Below are 23,582 nucleotides of genomic sequence, written 5' to 3'. Positions count from 1 at the left end.
TGGACACACAGTGATAGGATAAGGGACACTGGTTTTAAAGTGAGAGAGGGCAGGCTTAGATATTAGGCAGAAATTCTTTACTGTGAAAGTGCTGAGACTCTGGAATGGGTTGCCCAGAGAAACAGTGGCTGCCCTATGCATGAAATGTCCAAGACAAGGTTGTAAGGGGCTTTGAGCAGCCTGGTCTAATGAAAGGTGCTCCTGACTCTGTCAGGGGGCTGGAACTGGATAATCCTTAAGGTGTCCTCCAACACAAACCATTCTATGTATTGAAACACCACAAACTGATGTATATGTATATTGTCAGATATTCTTCAAAAAGGGAACACATGCTGAAAGGAATGACTTGTTTAAAAATAAAAATCAAGTACCAGTTTGAGAAAATAAGCATATTCCTCATGTCTACAAAGAAAATGAGAATACTGAATGATTTTAAAACACTAGTTAAGATAAATAAGCCTGTTATTTTTTTTAAATCCCCACAGTTATTACCATTTAGAATACCTTAAACTACGTCATTTCACAGTAAGTGGAAAAATGCTATTAAGTACCAGTAAATCCATGGTTTTCTCGTTCATTTCTGTTGTGTCCTCCTCCAGGAATCTCGGAATGGTGGAAAAGATAGAACTTTGACTTTGAACTTGTTTTAAAAGTATGGCCTTTAAAGACAACAGTGATCGTAAGTACCGAGATCTCCTTTTACACTAAAAGAAATAACAACAACAGAAAACATATTATCAGTTTCTTGCAAGACAGACAGTTTCTAAACAAGTCAAGGAAATTGGTTACTGTTGTAGAAAGCTTCAGTTCAAAAGTCCCAGATGGACAGGGAGAACAGGTCAGCAAGCATCTGCTACACAGAAACAAACTACCATTTGATCATGCTTTAGGGAAGCAGAATTCTCTCACACAGAGAGCTTTAGTACTGTGAGAATCTGCTTTCTTGATGCCTAAGAAAGCCGTAGAAATTTACCTGTATGTAGGGTTTTTCTGCATTTTTACTAGTAACATATCTCTTTAAATCCTCAAATCCTTGCCCACTATTCTAGCTTATGCAGGAACACCATGATAGTTCACTCCTCCAAAAATCAGAATAGAAACTGAATTAGAAGACAAGCTGCATTTTATCAGCAAAACCAGAAATTCTTAACTAAATATCTGTTATATCTTCTATGGTCAGCAACAGTTGCAGGACCTCTTCCCTCAAGGGAAGGAAGGGACCTGGCTTTTCTTCTCCCAGACTTAGCTCAATTCAGAAGAAACAGAAAATGAAACAGAAATGCTTTAACTAAGCTTTAATTGCCACCCTTGACTGAAGACCCAGTGGACAAATGTATGCACTACCATAGAGACTAAGTTATAGAGGATTTCCAAACTCTTTCTGCATCACTCTGAAAGTTGATGAGAACAGCATAACATCTGTCAACATCCCAAATCAACTCTACAGATATAGAAATCCATGTTTCTTTTACAGTCCCAGAAAAATAATATAGTGACAGCCCAAACTGTCCCTCTCTACATTTTCCTGAAATATCACCCAGACATCGAAGGAATAAAATTTCAAGAAATCTGTATTCATTGCTTTGCAGATCAATGCGGTTATAAACACAAAGACCAAGTACCTTTGAATGATAAAATTATAAATACATTAATGATATATAATTAATGATATATAATTATATATAATTAAATATATATAGTTATATATATTATATATAATTATAAACAACTTTATAATTCAAAGGTACTTAAGTCTTCAATTTACACTTTTTCATGTACCTGAAATTTTTCACTTAAAAACCTACAAAATAGTTCAAAACCCTACCTTGAAGTTCAGCAAATTCTGACGGACGTTTTCAAGCTGTTGGGCTGAATCAAGCAAAAGGGATCTCATAAATCCTGATGGTGAAAAGTTGTTAGGAAATCTTAGCAGTGTTATCATGTATCCATCAGAGACAATGAGGTAGGGTAATCTTGGGTGTGAAGCAACAGAGAATCTCTGTCTCAGGAGGTCACGTTCAGAATCTGAAGAACCAAGAGACTGGCTGGAATCTCGACAACAAGAGTGGTGCTGTCTAAAACAGAAATACATCAAAAATTAAGAAGCAACTATCATATGTAATAATCATGAACAGAATAATTTCAGAACATGTAATACCACGGAATCTACTATCCAAATAAATCCCATCAGAATCCTAGGGAAGTGTCTACCCTTTTGCAGGATGAGCACTCTGAATAAAACTATTTATGCTTGCAAGATGTTAGTATTTTACTACAACCACAATTTTTTTCAATTTAAATAAATTAAAATCAGCTTTTAGTATCCATGTATTATTTCATTAGTAGTAACTGTATTTTTTCATAATTAGAGTCTAAATTTCTATATCACACTTTTTTATCTAGCGTGTACTTTGTATGTCAAATGCTTGAAGATGAAATTTGAAGGGCTAGGCTAAGTAAGCAATATATGAAAGAAAAGAACCCCTTGAAAATCTGAATCCTATAATTTCAGCATCCGTTCAGATATTCAATAGAAAAATTTTATAAATACAGATGTCTTCTCTTTCAAAATGGTTTTTATTATACAGAAATCCCTCCTTACTGAGTTCCAGAAAACTCTATAATACAGGTATTCCAATATTACCTACATAACACACTGTTTTATTTAAAAAAAGAAAAAGTGGCTGTATATATTCAATATATCATCATAATTCATGTATTTAATATATTTTACCTGTTTTTTTCAATCAGATAGGGTAAGAAGGTAATATAGTGCTTTGAATGTCTTCACAAGCTTTTATATTCAAACACTATTTGGTTTAAGGCATGCAAAGTTAATAAGATTTAAAAAAATAAAGTTTAGACTCTATTTTGTTTTCTCTATTTAGACTGTGTTACCTTCATTTTATGCTAAAGTGTGTTCAAAGATCCTTCTAGTCTCTCATGCACCTAGCAGCATAATCCCAGAACTTAGATCCAGAGAATGCCAAAACAACATTTTAAAAACCAATTACTTTCTGTCCATGCAAATATGTTATTTACAATATCTCACATAGATTCTATATGTAAAATTAAGGAAGGAGCAGAGAAATAACACAGGATTAAAATCAACTTGCACTTTAAGTACTTTGGCAAGTTTAATTTCCTCTTTTATCATAAAAAGAGTGCTAATTTAGTTACTAATAAATTCAAACATTTTAGGAAAACAAATCACTTTATGTATACTTACATTGTCACAATGTCAATTTTCATCACGACAAATGCATTATAAGGAATAGAAGAGAACTATGAATGAGAAACAGATATTGGAAAGACACATGAAAAGCAAAAGAGTGAATTTGAAAGATAACATTTATGCAAAATTATAATAAATATGATAGAAAGTAAGGTAAGACCAGAATACAGAAACATATAAACCTTTTCAAACCCTTTTACCTGTATGTTATTAGAGGATGAAACGGAATAAACTGTGCTGGTCCAAATTCTACAGAGCATCCAGAAGCAATTAAGGTCAGCAATTCCCCCATACATGTCAATAAAACCAAACATCCACGTTTTAACATGCAAGCCAAGAAAAGGCTATCAGGAGTCCAACTCATGTCGCCAACCCAGTAAGATCTAAATTGGGCAGGTAAAAAAATATTTTTTCTCTGTCAAACTTCAGCATCAGAGGGTTAGGATATAAAATAAACAAACAGAACTGTAAAATAAACCAACCAACCATAACACAAAACTGAAAGACCCACAACAGCAGCAGAAACAGTGTCATTTACTGACCTGATGAACCTGGACGGAGTCATGCTACTCTTGCTACTACAACCTTTCAGGCTACCCGAAACAGTTACAAAATTCAAAGTGTTCAGAAACAAAACCTGAGTTGCCTAGAAAGAAAAAAAAAAGACATCATAAATGTTTATATCACAATGCCATTATTGCAAAAAAAGTCTACTACTAAATTATGCATTATATTTGGTGGACTGGTAACACCATTATACATGGAAATGACATTGTGTTTCACTATTTATTACTATTTGAACATTTATTGAATTCTACACATTATTCTACACTTGAAATACAAGTAAGGACTATTATATACTTAATATGTAATTCCATATTCTTTTTAATGTAACTTTTTTCTAAAACACTAAATATAAGACCACTCTTCTTTAGTCTTTCTGATAATTAACAACTGGAGCTTTGAAGGATTGCATCATCCCAACTGGGTACAACAAAAAAATGGGTTTATTTTCTCTGTCATCGTTAGCATTAAAAAGTACATTAGAATTTGACCTCTGAGTTATTAATAGGAATAACATCATGAAGTCCAAAACATGTCAGGCTGAGGCTTGACTGAGAATCACCAAGAATCTTTGCAGATATGATGCAGCAATTGAAATTAATTTCTTTTGTATTAGAGCTTAGAAATGACAGGAGCTCATACCAACTTCTAACTGAACACCACACATAAACAACTGAGTTGTAGTAAAAGTTTTTAGCTAGGGATATCAATGTAAATATAATTTCAGGTCCCCTTGTAAGTGCTAAAATCATCCCAAAACTGTGTTTTTAAATCCTTGTTACCACTTCATTCAAATGGAACTCTTAGCTTAAATGATGCACTGTCATACATACCTTTGGATCAGTTTGATTTACAGCTACTGCAAGCAGAAGCCCATCTCCTGCAAATGCACATAGCAGAGCTCCTCTTGACTTTACAGACACACACTGAGGAATCAAATTAACAAGAGAACAAATCTGCTGTACCCACTGGATCTGGTATGGCAAAGAACTGAATACCAACAAAAAGATAACAAAACCAAGTGGTTACCTCATTTTGCAGAATGGGATTATTCCTATACAGTAAAAAACCATGCAAGACAAAACCATATAAAGCATGAGCTAGTAAAAAAAAAACCCATCTGTTTTTCATCAAATGCCTTACAAATGAAAAAATATTTTGTACTTACACAGGTTCAAAAATTATGTCTGAGCACTAGGAGCACTTATTTTTATGGAACGGGATATTTATGGGATTTATAAGTCTAGAACATGCAAATATATGCAGATCAATGACATATAATAGAGGCACTTGAATTCTAGCCCGAAACAGCTTCCCCAGACCCTGTAACACCATTCACCACAGGAATACTCAGAACTTGAAAATCAACAGTATGTGGCTCTGAGCAAAAAATCTGTGGATGACGCATCACTGGAAGTGTTCAATGATAGGTTGGATTATACTTCCAGTAACCTGATCTAGTGGAAGGGGTTCCTACCCATGGCAGGGAGGTTGGACTATGTGACCTTTACAGGTCCCCTTCAATCCAAACCATTCTGTGATCCTATAAAGATTCAAAACATGACAGAAAACACAAGACAAAATCTGTCTTGAAGTATTCCATCTAACTGACGATAGCTAGCTAGCTACATACATACATACATATTCATTTCTGCACTGGGTATATTATGCTCTGTTTCATTTTTTATACAGCATCAAAAAGGAATTACCATGCCACTGATAAACTGAAGATTAGGTCAAGTAGAACATCATTACTAAGTATCAAAAGGACTTCATATAACAAAAGCAATTGTACTATATCATGTGCAGGGCAAAATTTTGGCAAGTTATTAAAACAACACCTGCATATCCATTTAAACATATGCCAGAGGGCATATCCATTTAAACTCATGGGCATATGCGCACCCAGGAAGAGGAATGGACTATACATGTGCTCCGGATTATTACTCAACAGCATTTTTAAGTGGTTGTATCAGTACAACTATTTCAATACTTGGCCCCAAAAATCCAGGTAAAGAAATGCACACACACACTTTCACATCAAGCAAAAGAAATGAAAAGGTCAACAGAAAACCAATAAATCCACATAATGAAGAGGAAGAGGTAGTCAAGGCATTCATGGCTGTACAGTACAAGAAATAAAGGAAAATAAAAATACATGTAAGCAATACAAGAAGAAACAAGAAAAATACATTCTATCATCATCATGCAAAAAACAATGAAACTGAAACTCATGTGTCAACAGGCATACATAACTACCCACATAGAATGACAAATATTCCCAGTGTTATCTAGATGTGAGATAATAATGAAGTATGAAATATGTAAATAAATGCTGTTGTATTAAATACATTTTACAAGGGACATGTAAAGGACAGGAGAGAAACATCCATACATAAACATAAATAGGTGCTTATAACCATAGGTTAATGGAACATCCATGTCAATGTGTTCAGTTGCATCTCTGAATCCCAGCTCTAAAAAACTAATTAAATATTCCTGATGCTGCTGTAACTTCAGATAGCTTTGAACTTACCTAACATTTTTAAAGGTATTTTCATGCCATCGAAGAATCAAAAATGTGAGCACCAAACACTCGCCAGAGTAAAATACAAAAGAACACAAACAGCAATCACCTAGCACCTGTAAAAAAAGAGAACACCATCAAAACATCCCCAAAAGGCTTGTCATACACAAATTTCTCTTTAATTATCTACATATTTAGATCAATAGCTATTACAAGTCCGATTAAATAACACAATGTTGTCATTCAGAAATGTAAAGGCTAGCAAGAATGTAAGTGGGCCAGAAACTCTGATCTGATCCAGTATGGCTGTTCTTACATTGTCATCAAATACAACATGAACTGAAATATTAAGACTATGCAAAATGCCAAAGAGGCAGACATTGCTTTCAAAATTCACTGCAGCTTTTGTGGCTCTAATTTAATTAAGAAATAAAATTATTGCCTTGGGGTTTATTTTTTACCTCATTTTGTATGAATGCAGCATCCACTCCAATTTCTTTTTCCTCAGTAGAAGGCAATATGACTGATTCATCAGTTAAAACTTGTGTCCAACACCCAGGAGAGTTTTTACCAAAGGCTGTATTTTCATGCTCTGTACTCTCCCACAAAAAGGTACATGCTGTAGGAGTAGTTAACAGTACCTTTCTGCCATCTCCAGATACATACAAGTACAATCTCATTAAACACTCTGGAGGAAAAAAAAAACAAAACACAACAATGTGCCAGGATAGTTTCTGTTCCTTTGTTAGACATAGAATCAAAAAGAATAGAGAAGGTAAATTTCTCTTCTCATCTATAACTAGAAATCCAAGCTGTCCTGTTAAGTATCTGTAATTTCCAGCTTCACGACTGATAGCAGGCTTGGGCAGCAGTAAAGTCAGATGGATGTTCATCTCTATGCATCCTATGAATTATCTTTCCCACAACACTCAACCATGGGACAGCCTAAGTGCTCTATTATGGATTACATTTAGCTCTTAGGTACACTACTGATCTTCCCTGAAATGACAGAATTTCTTGTGCAAGACTTAACTTTAGAAGCTGGTACCAGTGATGCTATCCAATACAAGAAAATATTTGAAAACTTAAGTTTGCAAATGCGTGTCTATTTTTATTCTTTCCAGCTAGCATCTGCCATAAAAGCCCACCCAGAGAACCAGCTTCAAATTATCCATATACTGTTTACATCAAATGTACATCTGCCCTAACTGATAACCTAGTCAGGAATGTTTTACAGTAAAAAATTAACCATTAAAAAATACACTTACATTATCTGAAAATTAACTATCTACAAGAGATTACTAAATTAAAAACTTGTATCACTCAAATGACATTTGCCAAAGTTTAGCTAGCAAACAAATTATACAAATGCAAAACAATGTAAGAATACAGTTTTGCTCATTTAATAACTTTTAAAGAAAGGAAAATAACTTTCCCTTTATTCCATTTTTTCACAGGATTAATTGAAAAAAACCTACCTTGTGCTCCTGCTACTACTTTTTTGGACTCTTCGATTGCTGGTACAATTTTCAAGCAGTCCTGATCTTTATTCCAAAGAAAGAGCTCTCCTGTTGTAAGTATTCCTGCCAACCAAGCAGCTGTGTTCATGGGGGAGAGAAGTTTTGAAGGATATTACTGTGAAGTTACTTAAAATTACTTCTCTTCCATCTTAGCCACAGTTTTAAGTGAACTGGTAGATCCTTTAGATATCTGCCTTTTCACACTGTTACAAATATAAATAAAATAACCTGAGCTTATTGTACGTAAGATGTTATACTTAACCATTTCCTGATGTTGTTAAGACAACCACATTTTTCAACAACGACTGCAGCGAAGGGATTTTCTTCTTTGTCTTCCCTGACGACAAGTTAATTTCATTTATATGTTTACCATCTAGAAGAAAAACAGCCTCTTTTTCCTATTGAAAGAATAAAAAAAGCATTTAATTTTTCAAAATTCTGTTTTCTACACAGACGTACAGAATCATGCAGAGAAAAAATATTAGGGAAAAAATAATTTTAAAAAGTACAATAAGGCAGCAATTGTCATACTAATCTCACTCTTTGGCATATTTGCTTTACAGTATATTATATCCAGCATGGACCTACAGTGATGATGAATTTGATTCACATGTTTCAAAACACCAAACTCATCTTACAGTCACTATTAAAAAGTCATTCAAAGTACCTCTGCTAAACTACCTGCTAAAATTGCAAAAATTGTACATTAGCTATAGCTATCTTGTCCTGTACTGTTTAATTTAGTGAGATAATTGCCAGTGACTTCAATCGAAAAGAAAATCAGCATTAAATTGCTACCTACTTAAATTCAAATCATAGAACAAAAAGATTTAGTTTGATTTTATGAAAGAAGTCTAAGAAGTGTGTCTTTCAAGAGATGCAGGATTAAATGAGGAAAAAGAATCATTCACATTTCCCACAATATATTGTAAAAAACGTTATGAAAAACTATAACCATCAAAACACCAATCTCATCTAAGCTCTTCTGAGTCTTTGGGGTAGGGAAAAAAAAGGCTCTGCAAAGTTTCCCAGAGAAATTTTAAATCTCCAGACTCAGATCAGTAAGATAAAAGTAATTTATTTTATAACTCCTAAGATTACTTATAATACTTCCTGAGGTTGTTTTTAAACCCTCCTAAGCAAAGTGGAAGTGCAAAGTATTACACAATTAAAGAGTTTTTTACACTTACCTGTCCAACCCATGATATGCGGGGCCATGGTTTTCTTTGCTTGATACACGTAGAAACGAGCACATCTACCTTAATCTCCATTCCAACTAAGCCTCTAGGTAACCATTATACAGAAAAGCAAATAGTGGTTTTTCCACACATTTCTAGAGAAACTGAAGAAAGAAAAAAAAAAAAAGAAAAAAAAAAAAAAAAGAAGAAGGTTTTGTTATCTGGGAATAGGTGCAGAGGAGAGGAATTCACACGGAAAGTCTTGACCATCTCTAGCAGCTTCCTGCTAAACACAAAGAGAACTGATGCTAACCCGTACTTCCAAACTATCTTCCTCGGGCAGCTCACGGGCGATGCGCTGCTCAGCGGAGCGGGTCACGCTCGCTCAGAAAGAGTTGAGAGAGAGAAGCCGCAAGTACATCGTTAAGAACTCCACAATTGCACAAGACGTGGAAAACGTTCTGCGGCCTCGCCCGGCGGCAGATCGGGAACCGCAGGGCAGGGGCGCCGGCCTGGCGCGGAGACCGAGGGGCGGCACAGGCTTCCCCCGCCGCCACCGGGCGCCACCCCCGGCAACCGCGCCGCCTGTGCCCGGCTCAGGGCGGCCCCCGGGGCGGGCTCCTTCCCCAGGGCAGAGCGGCGGGAGGAGCTGCGTGCCTGGACCGCCGCTGGCTCGCCAGAGCCCGGCTGCTGAGGGGGCCGGGCCCGCCGCCGGGCCCGCCGCCCCGCGCTGCCGCAGCTTCCGGGCCGGGCCGGCTCAGAGCGCAGCCGCAGCCCCGCCCGCCCCGCGGCTCCCGGCGGGACGGTGCCGGCGCTCCGGGCGGCCCTGCCCGTGAGGCCCGGGCGGGCTCAGCATTCGGCTCGGGGGGCCCCCGCATCTCTCAACATGCCGGCTTGGCGAGGCCGCTGGGAGGCTCGCTCGCCGCCCAGAAAGCCGCCGGCATCCTGGGCTGTATTCAAAGCAGCGTGGTCAGAAGGGTGACGGAGGGGATTCGGCCTCTTTGCTCTGGTGGGACCCCACCTGGGACGCTGCGTCAGCTCGGGGGACCCCAGCACGGGAAGGACATTGGACCAGTTGGAAAGGGTCCAAAGGAGCGTAGCGATATCAAAAGCCAGAACACCTCTCCTATGAAGACAGGCTTAGAGAGCTGGGCTTGTTTAGTCTGGAGAAACTTCTGTGGAAACCTCATTGAGGCAAATCAGTACCGAACGGGGGCTTATAAAATAGAGGAAAATGGGACTTTTTGCAAGGGTGTGTGGGACAAAGAGGAAGAGATTTAAATTAAAAGAGACAAGATTTACATTAGATGTTAGAAATTCTTTGAGAGTAGGGAGGGCACTGGCACAGGTCACCTAGAGGGAATGACAATGCCCCATCCCTGCTAACACTGAAGGCCAGGTTGGACAAGGCTCTGAACAGCCTGGTCTAGTTGAAGGTATCCCTGCATATGGCAGAGGGGTTGAGCTATTTAATCTCTAACATCCCTTCAAACTCAGATAATTTTAGGCTTCTGTGAACTCTTATATGTCAAGAAAACTGACTATTGAGACTTGATGATCAACACAACTCCCTCAGTGGGGAAAACCAGACACCATGGATTGCTTCAGGCAACAGCCCACAGGGAATAGAGCACACAGCAGTGGCTGTGGGGGACAATTTGCATCACCATCAGTATTTGGGGATGAGGGGCATGAGTAACAGCAGGAGACATAGCTATAAGAGATCGGCATTCTCTATACAATTCAGGAATTACTGGAATTCAGGTTGTCCTGGTTTCAGCTGAGATAAAGGTAACTTTCTTCCAAGTATCTGATACAGTGCTATGTTTTTGATTTAGCAGAACAATGTTGATAACACACTGATGCTTCAGCTGTTACACCATAGGTACTTACTTTATATAAAGGAGTTTTCAGTGTCCTGTGCTCTGCCACCCAGCAGGTTCACAAAAGACAGGAGGGAACAGACAGGAGGGTGGACGTGAACTGGCCAAGGGGATTTTCCACACTGTGGAACATCATGCTCAGTATATAACCTGAGGCAGTTGGGTGGGAGGAACCTGTCACTACTCAGGGACAGGCTGGGCACCAGTCAATTCATGATGAGCAACTGCATGATGTCTGTGTTTCTTGGTTTTATTCCTCTCTTTCTGTTACCTCCCTTTTGTTATTATTGCTTTACCTTTTTTTCAATTATTAAACAGTTATGTCAGCCTATGGATTTTACCTTTTTTCCAACTCCCTCTATCCTATGGAAAGGGGAGTGGGAGTGAGAAGTGGCTGTGTGATACTTTCTAGAAGGGGTTAAACCACAACAAGGTGAAATACAAGTAGGGTAAGCTGTCACCTTGAAGAAATACCCTTGATTTGCTTAAAGCAGCTATTCTTTAAAACTCCCCCTTGTTCCCATCTTCTGCCACCTCTCCCTAATCACAGTCTTGTTTGAAAGCTACAGAAGAAAAAAAAAAATAAAAGATACATTGATAATATTGTTAATGAGCAATGTTTCACATTCATGTTTGCCTGTTACTTCCCTGTGATTACCATCCTTCATTTAATCTACTGGATTAACCCACCCTTCTCCCCTCTGATCCCAGGTTTCCACACACCTCCAAATTTAAATTGGGAAACAGAACCTATCCTTTCTCCATCTGAGAGTAGACCAAGTGTTATGAAAATAAAAGGTTATGTGTATTCTGGAATTACCTGCTGTCATCTGAAAAATATCAGAGGTAACTTGTGATACACTTTGAATACAACTACTTTGATAAATTTGATAAATTTGCAATATTTCCAGAGGAATCCTTATTCCATTAACTGGAATGGATCCGAAAAGCTGAACTTCAAGTCTGTGATTTGTGTCTGTGCAAAACTTTTCAGTTATTTTTCCAAATCTGAAAATAGAAATCTGTCTAGTAATCACAGATTACAGAATGTGGCTGAACACAACATATTCTTATGCAAATACTGAAATTTAGTTAAATATATCAGGCAAGATTTTGGACATTATTTGTGTGAACTGCACTAACAAGACCAGGGTAAACGCATGATTTCCTTGGTATGAAACATAGCTTAGCGGAAGGTAACTTCTAATACTTAAAGATGCCCTATTTTACATGGAAAGAAGCAAATATTTTTCCCCGGACACACAGGACTACTTCTATTTAAATACTTTTAAAGTTTTTAACACCAACAAAGAAGAAAAGCTTATTCTAATATTTCACCACTTTTTTTCATCTAACAAGGTAAAAAAAGAGTTGTATTTTTATTTTTATATTACATCAATGATTTGCTGGCTTAAAATCACCAGAATGTATTTGGTAGTTGAGAGGGAAAGAAATGTACTTAAGCAAAATTTTAGAGCAATCCTATTTCATAGTAAAGGTGCTGTAGAGCACTCAGCAAGTGAGAAGCAGCAGGATTGATGCCCTTGTTCTCCAACAGTTTTCATTCCTGTTGTCTGGACAAAGGCACTTTGATGGGGTTCCCATGTCCTTGAGAGGCACTGGGAGGAGCAGGGTGAAGCACTGGAAGCGTGCTGGGCCTATAACCCAGAGGCTGATGGATTAAAACCCTATTCTAATGGATTTTTTTGTCTTCCATGGTGTACAAGACCTAGCAATCCCCAGAAACAAGAAGTTGGGCAAGGGAAGCTAGGGACCAGCATGGCAGTTTAGGGAACTGCTGATCAGACTAAAAGGAAAGAAGTAAGAGCACATATAATGGAAACTAGGACAAGGAACCTGGGAAGAGTGTAGAGAAAGATTGGTTATGTAGGGATGAGGTAAGGAAGGCTTTCCAGAAGCTGGAACTGAACCTGGCAAGGGACATAAGGAATAAAAAGAAGGGCTTCTACAGGTATGTGATCTAGAAAATGAAGGCCAGAGAAGGTGTAACACCTCTGATAAACAGTGATGGAAAATTGTTAACTGATGAAGGCTGAGGTACTCCACATTTTTGCTGCAGTCTTCAATGGAAACCTGTCTTCCCACACCTCTTGTGTTGATGGACAGCAGGATGGCGACTGGGGGAGCAAAGTTCTTCCCACTGCAAGGGAAGATCAGGTTCATGATGACCTGAGGCACCTGAATTTCTTTAAGTCTGTACAGCCTGGTGAGATGCATCCCAGGATCCTGAGAGCCTTGTCTGATGTGGTTCCCAAGCCACTCTCCATGATAACTGAAAAGTCATGGCAGTCAAGTGAAGTCTCAGGTGACTGAAGAAAATGTATCCATCTTTAGAAAGAGAAGAAAAAACAACCTTGGGAACAACTAACATGTCAACCTCCTCTCTCTGCCTGGGAAGATCATGAAACAGGTTCTCCTAGAAATTGTGCTGAAGCACCTGGAGGACAGAGAGGTGATTTGGGACAACCAGCACAGCTTCACCAAGGGTAACCTTGCATGATCAACCTGGTAACCCTCATGACTGAGTGACTCCAACAGTGGATAAATGAAGGGATACAGATGGTATTTTTCTGGACTTCTGTAAAGCCTTTCAGATGGTCCCCCACACATGTGTGTGAGATGTGAGAGAGAAACTGCACATGCCCCAGCCATGGCACTCCCAGCCCAGAGAGCCAAACCTGTCCTGGGCTGCATCCAGAGCCCCGTGGGCAGCAGGGAAGGGAGGTGATTCTAGGTGTGAATACAATTTGGTGTTAGTGTGCACGTAATAAAAGTAGACAGAAGTCATTTTGTGACTTCTTTATTTGATTTTAACAGATACAACATATTAAGATGGAAAAGGAGAAATAATTTGCTTTTCCCCATTATTTAAAACAAAGAAAAAGAAAATATTTTTGAAATATTTTTATCCCCATGGCAAAGATCACACAATGTATTTTATTTCAACAGTAAAAAAAAAGCTTTCTATCGTTAAAAAACCTAGTAGTAGTAAAAGTAAAAGAAACTCCATTTGTCACATTTACATTCTACAATTTGTAGATACTTTTAGGAAGCGCATGAATACAGGCCACACATTTGATAACCATGGCAGGAGAAAACTCTCTCAGGATTTTCTTTCTGAGGATTTGTTTGTCCGTAATTCAGTGCCAACACTGGAGCCTTTATTTCAGTTTCTATTACCTGCACTAATGATTCTGTTCTTGTATTAGTCAATCAGTGAAGCTGTTCTAACTTGGCCTGTAGAGATTTAAAATTCCCAATAGTAGTCTGCACCATTAGTGTGGGGCTCATAGACTGAAGTTCAACCAGGTAGCAACTAACAGCATCCAAGCAAACATTTGTGAATCGTCGCCTGCAAACAAAACACAGAATAACCATGAGCTCCTTTTTAATCCTGTTATCTCAGAATTCAGCTGAACTAGAACATGAGCATTCTTTGAGTTGCAATGGAATAGTGTATCAGTAAGACATCTGTCAGCTACTTTTAAGTATGTAACTATTTATTAAGAGAAATTAATTTTTGAAATCTAATGCCTGTGACTAAGGCATAATGGGAAAATAGATGACTCATTACTATTTATCTGATATTAAATACTTTAAAAGCATAACACAGTTTATAGCAATGTGAAATATTTAGATACTACTTTAGATATTATTATGGTCAATGTATAAGTTATTAAATGTCATAAATTATAATGAAATCTCAATGTATTATTGAAAGAAGTATTAAAATCAGACAGCATTCACTGAAGTTGTAATAGAGTATCTAAATCAACCAACCATAAAAGACCAATAAAGTGATAAAAGATAGAAGTAAACTGTATGTGAACAGGGGATATTTTATGTACATTTTTCAAAAGAATCAGCAATATCTATGTTTAGAAGCGTTATCAAGACTTTGTGTAGTTCTGGTTTTTGTTTTTGACACAAGATAGTTCTGACTGAAGTTCATATAGTCTATTCAAATAAAAATTGTCAAAGGTAGAGGTGATACGCAGGCAACTTTTTAAAGTACTTAGCTATCTTTCTCGCTAGAAACTTTTTCTATTATTACACCTAAATTTCTTTCTGATGTGAATTAAGCTGAATTTCAGTCTTGAAGACTGATTCATCATCAACCTCTTATAAACAATTGGGGAAGATCCATCCCAATGTTTAGTCTTCTCTTTCCTAGAGTAACTTAGAGCTTCTAGAATTTGTACATGAAACACTTCACTGTTTCAGTTACAAAATGCCCAATTTGTGTTTTCCCCCACTTTCACGCACTGCAACAGATTTGTCTGAACTAGTCCTTAAAGTATATTGCCAAAAATCACAAAATAATCCTCTCAGTTCCTCAAGTATCTTCAGTGATGTGACAAAAATTACCTTTGTGGAAGCAGTTTAGTAGGCAGACTTCAACAAGTTTCTACCAAATGGTTTTGAATAACAAGTGTTAGGAATAAAATATTAATTTCACCCTAAAGAAGAAAAGCTTTGGGAATTGCTAGAGTGAAGTATTTTAGAATATTTTATGTTTCACTATTGATTAGGATATAGCTGTCCTTTTACCTCATAGGTACTCTGCTTGGATCCTGTACGTATCCTGACAGTAATACGTGAATACACTCCAACAGGTGCAAAGGCTTTTTCATTCTACTCCAATATGGATCCTAAAAAGAAAAAAACAAACCACAAAATATTAAGGACAAAAATATGAAGGAGACAAGACAAAAAAAGTGTGTTGTGTGTACAGGAACTGCCAGCTGTGCAAGTATTTATTTATTGTATCAAGAAAGTTAGATTAACAAGAATTCTACTTTCATCTATATTTAGGCCTACATTTAAACATTATTTTAAATTACATAGTAAATATACATAAATTTAACTCCGTTTTCCATTTCCACAAAGTCAAACTTCTTTGCTTATTGCATTAATGGATTAGAGAAGATTTAGTAATACAACAAATTTTAATCATTATTAGGAAACAAATAAAATTAATATACTCAATATATGCTGTTCCTTCTGCAACGTAAGAATTCTAATCCTATTTTATCCTAAACTAGCTCCAGATGAACTAAAAGAATTAACAAATTTCCTCATCATCCTCTGGTACTGAAATTAATAAAATCCACAGATTTTATTCACAGGGAGAAAATGCAGCTTTTTAAAAGTCTTTGAGTAAAGAAAGCAAAGTTTTCTTTGAATGTATACTTTGTTATATCCTTCCTTATATTATTTCATGTTTCCCATTAAAGAGAGACCTTGATAATAGTTGAACACAGAATTTTTATTTTGTGCAATTTTCCTTACCCGTGCTTTGAACAGCTGGTCATACACTTCAAGCAGCCTTGGCAATGGCACTCCAATTTCTTGCATGGTGTATGTTACAAAACCTACATCCCAGTTCAAAGTGCAGACTTGTTGCTCTAGAAACTGCACTAGAAAATCTGGAGGACATAAATAAGGGAACATTCAGATTCCAACTTGTTACTGGGAGTCTATGAAACAAACGCATTTAAGAGTACTTTACTATCAGCAGTGCATGGCAAGGATTACTCATACTTAGTACTTTGTTACCGTTTTGCCTTGCAACTATGCTGTTGAGAAAAATTCAGTAACTTTTGTTTCTACACAAAACACATACTATGACTACCTTTGCTAGAATGGCCTGAAGCTTGTTTTAAGTGTCTGTAACAATTAACAGTGTATTGGTCAGCACAAAATGTTCATATTAAATGTTAGTTGCACATTATTTTAGTATTATAAAATAAAATAAGATTTACTGCTGAACAATATATTTGCCAGGTTTTTATATAACAGCACATTGTCAAAACATATGAGCATCAGAAAATCAGAAATTCTAAAAGCTATCCAGAAATCTCCCGAATAATTTTCAGAATCTACTTCAGATGGCAGATGGTTCATATAGAATTTCAAGAGACAGCAGATAAATGTGCTTGCTTAAAATCTTAAATGTATAAATACACATTTTGTACTTTGTGCTTTGATGCAAACAAATTTTACTACTTTCTAAAATGGGATCTGCACAGCCATGCAAATATAACTGCTGCTGCCACCTAAACTTCATTTATTTCCCATTTCTTTTGAGATTAAAAAATGAGAAACATTTCTTAGTTTAAAATTTTTCTAAGAGTAAAGTAAAAAAAAGCTGAAACTCATCCATCAAACACATATGCTTATTTACTATGCAGGCTAACAACTTGCCTAAAGGAAAGTAGCGAGGTGTGCCAGCATAGATCTTTCCAAGCAATGCCAGCTTCAGACAAAGTGCTTGCATTCTGTCAGCAGGGCTCAGAGACACACTGTCGCTCAGCTCTGGAAAGGAAAAGAAAATGCTTAGAGAGAACTTCAGGAAAAGTACCACATTTATACAAAATTACACTGAGGCACCTAAATTTATAAATAATAAATTAAAATCTTACGCTCTTGTCAACAAAAAAATCAGCACATGGAAGTAAAAATACAACCTTTTCTGGTGTGTTTGCATGTACATTTTTAAGTCTTTATGCTTCTGTGGAGTTCCATGCAAACCTACTTAAACTACAAACAAACAAAACCACGTTCCAGACCCCCACAAAAAACCCACACCACACAGCTTTTCCCTTAGATCTCTGATCAATACTGTTAGCACAACGGTAAACTTGAGCCCAAAAACCAAGAGGGGAAAAAAACCTCCAAACAATCAAAACCAACAGGAACAGAGAATTACTAACTGATGGTAAAGGACGAGAGAGATATCACAACTCCTACTCCATTAAGACCTACCTTTTTCAATGACTTCCTGCCAGAGAGTTTGCACCAAGATAGGATCAGAATGACCTGCACAATGTATAATTGCAAGCTTACACTCTGAGAGCTTAAAAGGGTCAGCAAATTCTCCATACAGCTGAAAGAAAAATTACCAACCTTTACTTTTCATGTAGGATCAAATTAAATCTTAAAAATCAGTTGTTTCTTATTTTGTCTGACAGACTAGTAAATATGCAACATAACTGTTATCAACCACTAAATTTTTTTTTGCTACGCTTAGTTTCATTTCTTAGAAACAACACTAAATTTTATATGAATTTAAAATGAAAACCTAATTTTCCATTAATTTTTTCTATGAGTGAAGAAATGTAAGAGATGTCATAATGAAGATAAACATATGAAAGAAATAAAAATACTAAAGACTGCAAGTATTATCTGTACTATTACAATACAGAAAATTACAGTCCAGGGTAACAGACATTGAGACCAGGAATGATAAACTGCCTATTACTCTTCCTAGTCAATATAGAATCATTCTTTGCAAAACATTTTTTCCTCCCAAAATTTGATAAACTGGACTTTAACACAAGGAAATTTCAATCACCTTGGTTATATCCATCAGCTCAGCATCAAGCTGGGAAATTGCATCTTGTACTGAAGAATGATGGGAATACTGCCGTTGTAATGTTTCTTGTATTTGAAGCTGGATCCTTGCAACCTTGTTTAAAAGGAAAATTCAGTACTTCAAGATTCAATTAATTTAATCATAGTTTAAAAATACACCCAGAATTAACTTTAGCTTATTTAAATGTAGAAATATTGCCACTTACACCATTAAGTCTATTTTCATCTGCCTAACTTTGCAGGATGAAAGCAAATAAATCCATTTATACAGAACTGGTAGTAAAACTGTTACATGTCAATGAGACAAAGTGAAATAATGCATTTACAGTGTAACTTAGATTAGTATTTTTCCTTACTTCCATTTTCTCTTCTAGTTCATGTAGAAATTCACCATCTGCAGCTAAAGAGGATATGGCAGTGGAACTTTTGGCACTCAAAATGGCACGTGCAATGTATTCAAGACGCTGCTGAAGAGAAATTTCTGTGCTGCAAAATAAATATTCATAATAAAATGAGTACTTAATATAATTATTTGAGGGTTAGTTATATTCTAGCTAGACTCTGCGAAGTAATATGTGCCTTCTCCAGATTTTAGTAAATCATGCATGACGCAATCCAACCACATAGCCCCATCTTTGCTGCAAGCTCAGTTCTAGTGTACTTCTCAATAAGAACTCAATAATTACACTTAATAAGTTGTAATTATAGGAAATACATTGTTAAGTAATGTATAATACAAAAATAAACAATATCACTGATTTCCAGTAATTGCCTAGATTTAAAGCTAACACATCCTATTTTTAGTTTTTTTTAGAAAACCTCCTTTTTAAAATGTACTTAAACAAAATGTTTTGATTTTGGTTTTTTTGGTTTTTCTCTAGTTACCTCAATATATGTACAATAGAGCACATGTAATTCATACCTATGGAGGTCAGCCAACTTGGCCAAGACTCTAGCAGCATTACTAAAATTTCTGTTTTTTTCAAAGTATCTCCAGAGTAAATCCATATAGCGGACTTTGTTTTGGTCAATCTTGGTCATCCGCACCAGGTAGGGCTCCAAAAAGGGGGCAGTAACCTGCAGACATCAGAAAGATAACAGTTATACTCTTGCTCTTCCCTGCCTTTTAAGCATTATTACCTCTCCCAGTTCACTGTGTATAGACAAGCTCACCTGTAACAGCTTGTCCGCCAAGTCAGCTTGTATCAACCAATTGTAAAGTGCAATACTGAAGAGCTCATCTGTTGAACGCTGAGCCAGCTTTAGCATTTGTTCAAACTAAGGGAAGAAAAGGTCAGAACTGCTATTACAAAAGTGGTTACATTACTTTAAGTCCTGAATAACCATGAGACAATACTTAGGTTCACATTATTTGCATGTCATAATTTCTATGGGTGCTCAAGATATTGAGGCCAATTCATGACAAACCTTCACTTCATTAAACTACTCCACAATTTTATTAAAATAATAAATTCTAGACCCCTTCAAATCACACTGTTCTCTGGAGTGCAGTCATGATTTTTTTAGGAGTTTCTTACATGATGTCCAGCTTCTTCATTGCTTAACATGTTGGGGTCAGATGACAGCATTGGAGGACCTGGCTTTTTGGGTACACTGGGAGACTGAGGAGCAGCTTTACTTTGATTCACTAACTCTTGAAGGGTGTCAGTGATACACTTGTAGCTGTTCAATCTGTAAACAGAGCAAAAGAAAAAAAACACCTCATAATTTGCATTGCAACTGTCTATAAAATAATTTTTACAAGTGTGTAACTGTATGCCTTTGTAGACAGTTACTAAGATTTAAAGAATATTGTCAGCTTATTGTCAGCTGCATGTCACAATCTGGTTTGTTCTTGTTCATCTTTCTAAGAAGTATTTCTGCAGTCTTCTGATCACAATGTTTTCTGCATCTATTACCCCCTGTTTCAGATTAAGCTCCTACCATATTAATCATAATCAAGGGGAGCATGATGGGCAAAAATATTTATACTTTGTCCCTTATCATAAAATGCTTGTTTATTATTACCCTGCACTCCTTGCCTAAAAGAGCTACTTTCCCAGTCACGTGAAATAAAGCACTTCATATAATCATAATAAATTATCCTGAAAACTTGCCTTTCTTGAAAAGCTTGGAGTCCAACAACATCTTCTTCTGGTTCTCCATTTTTATAGAAATGAAGGCCAAGACCTTGGGGATCTTTCTTTTCAGCTGCTGTAAGAGAGAGCTCTACCACTCCCTCATAGAAACGCACTAGGAAAATCAAAACAAATATCACTGTTCATTATTGTATTGAATTCACAACAAAATGGTAAGTGACATCAAACATTTCTCAAGCAAATGCTACACTACTCACTCTGGTCCATATAATTTAAAATCTACACCTGTTCCCACCCTGTGGCATGTATATGCAAATTTGAAGTTGAGTTACATAGAAGTTAGAGGGAATGTCCCGCACAATATATAATACTGTACAGAGGCCCATTTCTTAGCTGTTACATAATTTAAATGTATATATACTGATATACTACACTAATTAGGATTCAGAACCATCTTTCAAACAGCGTATTTTGTACAAAAGGTACCTGTAACCCTCTGCTTACATAGAATCTAGTGAAATATTTCAACCACATACATGAAACAAATGAGAACTGCAATATGAAGTAAATACATGGGACTATTTCAATATAGAAAAGGATTTCTTGGTTGGCTTGTTAAATCTAGCAAGGTTTTAAAAAAGAAAAGGCTGGCACATTTTAAGATTTATTAAGCAATTGTTTATGGTAAAAAACTACAAAACTGAGTTGAAAGTTAGCAAAAAAAAAAAACCCAAACAGAAAAGATGGCATGAAAGCATACCATGAAATTATTCAGCATGATCAGTGATTGGCTCTTACCCTGCCTGTACTGTGCACAAACATTAGCTAGGTCTACTTGATTGCTGATCTTCTGATACTCTTTTAGCGACTCCCTCAGCATCTTCTCTTTTTCCATTTTGCTTTGAGCTTGTCGAGATCGTTGAAGAAGTTCATTCGCCTAAAAACAAATAAAAAAATGGAAATTATTAACATGAGCACATCACGAACAGATCATGGATACTGTCAATGAACTACTATTCTAAATTTCAAAGCTGAAACAAAATAAAAGATCATCCTCTCAAAAGCACTCTCTGGTCAGTAAGTTTCCAGCAGAAAGGCTACAATAGCATTAGAAAAGCTGAAGACAACCAACTGGTTTCCTGTTCTCTCCTCACCAGTTACTTGTTTCACATTTATTTTAAAAGTTTCAAAGACCTAAGTTCTTAAACACAATTGTACGCCACAAATTCCAGTAAACCGTGGAATGGACAAAAACGAAGATACTATGCTGAGAAAGACTGGAATAAGACATCATTTTATCAATATAAAGAAGACAGAGTTAAGATTAGAGATCAGATTAGAGTTAAGAGACTATGAAAGTAACTGCATCAATGTATGTGAAAGTAAATGCATCAAATAATTTTTGTGTAATGTTCAGCATTAATCACTTAAAAGATGAAAATATGCCCACAACTTAACTTCATCTTCTTCTGCTTCTGAAACTACTTGAGCATAATAATGACTTACAAGCTGCCCAATGTATCTCATTTGTGTATGTTCTCAAGTTGTGTTTGGGTGCTGTAAATATCTGAAAGTGCACTTACCTTTGAACACACAGCATCATCAGTGCTATAAAGAAGAGGGCAGATATCTTGCAAATGGGCAATGATTCCATCAACAGCTGCATTATCTCTGATGTAACAGTTTATAAGAGAGGCAATGAGTGCTCCAGTCAACTCTCTATCTCTAATCACCAAGTCTTTAAAAGCAGTAACCTTCAGCTGTTCTTGAAGCTCCTGAAGATGAGACAGAATTTTATTGGTTTACCAAATCTTTTACTTGACCCTGTTTAGAAATGTCTGAAAGTTCCAGCAGCAAAATTACCTGTTTCTAAGAATTAAAGATACAAAACTCCAATGACTGCAATGTACAGCAGAGAAATACATTATTTAAAATACAAATTTTGTAGCAGAATAAAAAAAATAAAGCAAAGGCTACTACTGAAGGCCTTGGTGGATGCCTAAGGACAGTGAAAACTCCTCTTAACAGACTTCCTCTGCTATCTTCACTATGTGTCCCTCTGTTTCAGATCTCTGACAGTAAGAATGGAATTAACAGTTCCTTTTACTTCACAGGGCACTGTCAGAATGCATATCCTATGACACTGTCAAAGTTTTTAATATTCAGAACAATAAAAATGACAGATTCAATAAAAGCAGGAGTATGGAAAGTTCGAGGTCTGAACTCATTATGCTTTTTAAGATTAAATTACACTGAAGGTTTCTAATTTTTTAAAATTAGAATATTTGCGCACATAGTTGCCAGTAGGGTCTACGTAGGGTCTATGTAGTGTCTATAGATGATACTAACAACATGATAATACAGCTACAAAAACTCTAAATCTACTGAAGACAAAGGAGAACATTTTATTTGTTAAACAGTTAGTTAGCTCCTTGCCCAACACAAATGTAAGTTGGACAAAGCTCCCCAATGCAACACTGTGAAGAGCAACAACCTCAGTGCCTCTATAAGGCTTTAAAATGATTATTTTTGTGAACAAAAAATACAACTTCACAAACAATCCTATCATATTTTAGGATAAAATGCCCACTATTCAAATGAATAGCTTTTTTCAATGATTGGCAGCAAATTTGACATCAGCAAAGGGTGCACAGCAGTAGCACCCTTTGTTCTACAATTTTCCTTCTTTACAAACCAGGAGTCTGAAAGAACTGGGATCATTTAGCCTGGAGGCTTTGAGGGCAATATGTGGGAACTTAATAATATTTTTGAGAAAGTATAAGGAATGCAGAGTCAGGTTTTTCTCAGTGATAACCAATAACAATGCACAATGGTAAAAAATTGAAGCTAAGGAAATTATACGTGAATAGAAGAGAAATCTTTCTTGCTCTAGAAGTGGTTCAACACTGGAACAGGTTGCTCAGAGACACTGTGGAGTTTTCACCTTTATAGATATTAAAATCCTTACTGGACACAGTCCTGGACAATCTGTTCTAGCTGCCCCTGCTTTGAGAGTCAATTAGATTATTACCCCCATTACAAAGGGGACAAGTGATCTCCAGTGGTTCATTCCAACCTCAGCTGTTCTGCGGTACATTCTGGTACCCTACTTACACAGAAAACAAGGACTCTATTACCCCACTGCTCTCCATCTTTCACCAAGACTAAGGCAAAGAGT

At 36.6% G+C, this 23,582-nt stretch overlaps 2 protein-coding genes across 3 annotated transcripts in view; both read right to left on the bottom strand.

The window, feature by feature from the left end:
- Positions 1–9,454, bottom strand: part of CPLANE1 (ciliogenesis and planar polarity effector complex subunit 1) — a 65,928-nt gene extending 56,474 nt beyond the window's left edge. Inside the window, exons 1-11 of the mRNA XM_054283435.1 lie at positions 9,338–9,454; positions 9,037–9,188; positions 8,109–8,244; positions 7,805–7,924; positions 6,788–7,014; positions 6,336–6,442; positions 4,633–4,789; positions 3,778–3,881; positions 3,436–3,618; positions 1,826–2,075; positions 552–704 (exon numbers count right to left, since the gene is read on the bottom strand). Coding sequence (XP_054139410.1) covers positions 552–704; positions 1,826–2,075; positions 3,436–3,618; positions 3,778–3,881; positions 4,633–4,789; positions 6,336–6,442; positions 6,788–7,014; positions 7,805–7,924; positions 8,109–8,244; positions 9,037–9,117 — 1,518 coding nt within the window. The 5' untranslated portion in view covers positions 9,118–9,188; positions 9,338–9,454. The remainder of the gene's footprint in view (positions 1–551; positions 705–1,825; positions 2,076–3,435; positions 3,619–3,777; positions 3,882–4,632; positions 4,790–6,335; positions 6,443–6,787; positions 7,015–7,804; positions 7,925–8,108; positions 8,245–9,036; positions 9,189–9,337) is intronic.
- A 4,339-nt stretch (positions 9,455–13,793) lies between these two features.
- Positions 13,794–23,582, bottom strand: part of NUP155 (nucleoporin 155) — a 28,763-nt gene continuing 18,974 nt past the window's right edge. For both annotated transcript variants that reach the window (XM_054283450.1, XM_054283451.1), the window contains 13 exons: positions 21,988–22,179; positions 21,203–21,341; positions 20,423–20,558; positions 19,844–19,997; positions 19,479–19,583; positions 19,228–19,382; positions 18,662–18,791; positions 18,286–18,399; positions 17,697–17,817; positions 17,136–17,246; positions 16,221–16,357; positions 15,480–15,580; positions 13,794–14,280 (listed from right to left, as the gene is read on the bottom strand). In XM_054283450.1, coding sequence (XP_054139425.1) covers positions 14,142–14,280; positions 15,480–15,580; positions 16,221–16,357; positions 17,136–17,246; positions 17,697–17,817; positions 18,286–18,399; positions 18,662–18,791; positions 19,228–19,382; positions 19,479–19,583; positions 19,844–19,997; positions 20,423–20,558; positions 21,203–21,341; positions 21,988–22,179 — 1,734 coding nt within the window. In that variant the 3' untranslated portion in view covers positions 13,794–14,141. The remainder of the gene's footprint in view (positions 14,281–15,479; positions 15,581–16,220; positions 16,358–17,135; positions 17,247–17,696; positions 17,818–18,285; positions 18,400–18,661; positions 18,792–19,227; positions 19,383–19,478; positions 19,584–19,843; positions 19,998–20,422; positions 20,559–21,202; positions 21,342–21,987; positions 22,180–23,582) is intronic.

Source organism: Melozone crissalis, unplaced genomic scaffold (genome assembly GCF_028551555.1).
Source record: "Melozone crissalis strain CALT ecotype California unplaced genomic scaffold, PUWL_Pcris_2 ptg000036l_1, whole genome shotgun sequence".
NCBI classification, from domain to species: domain Eukaryota; kingdom Metazoa; phylum Chordata; class Aves; order Passeriformes; family Passerellidae; genus Melozone; species Melozone crissalis.
Note: the sequence above shows the minus strand (reverse complement) of the source record. Positions and strands in the feature narration are given on the sequence as shown.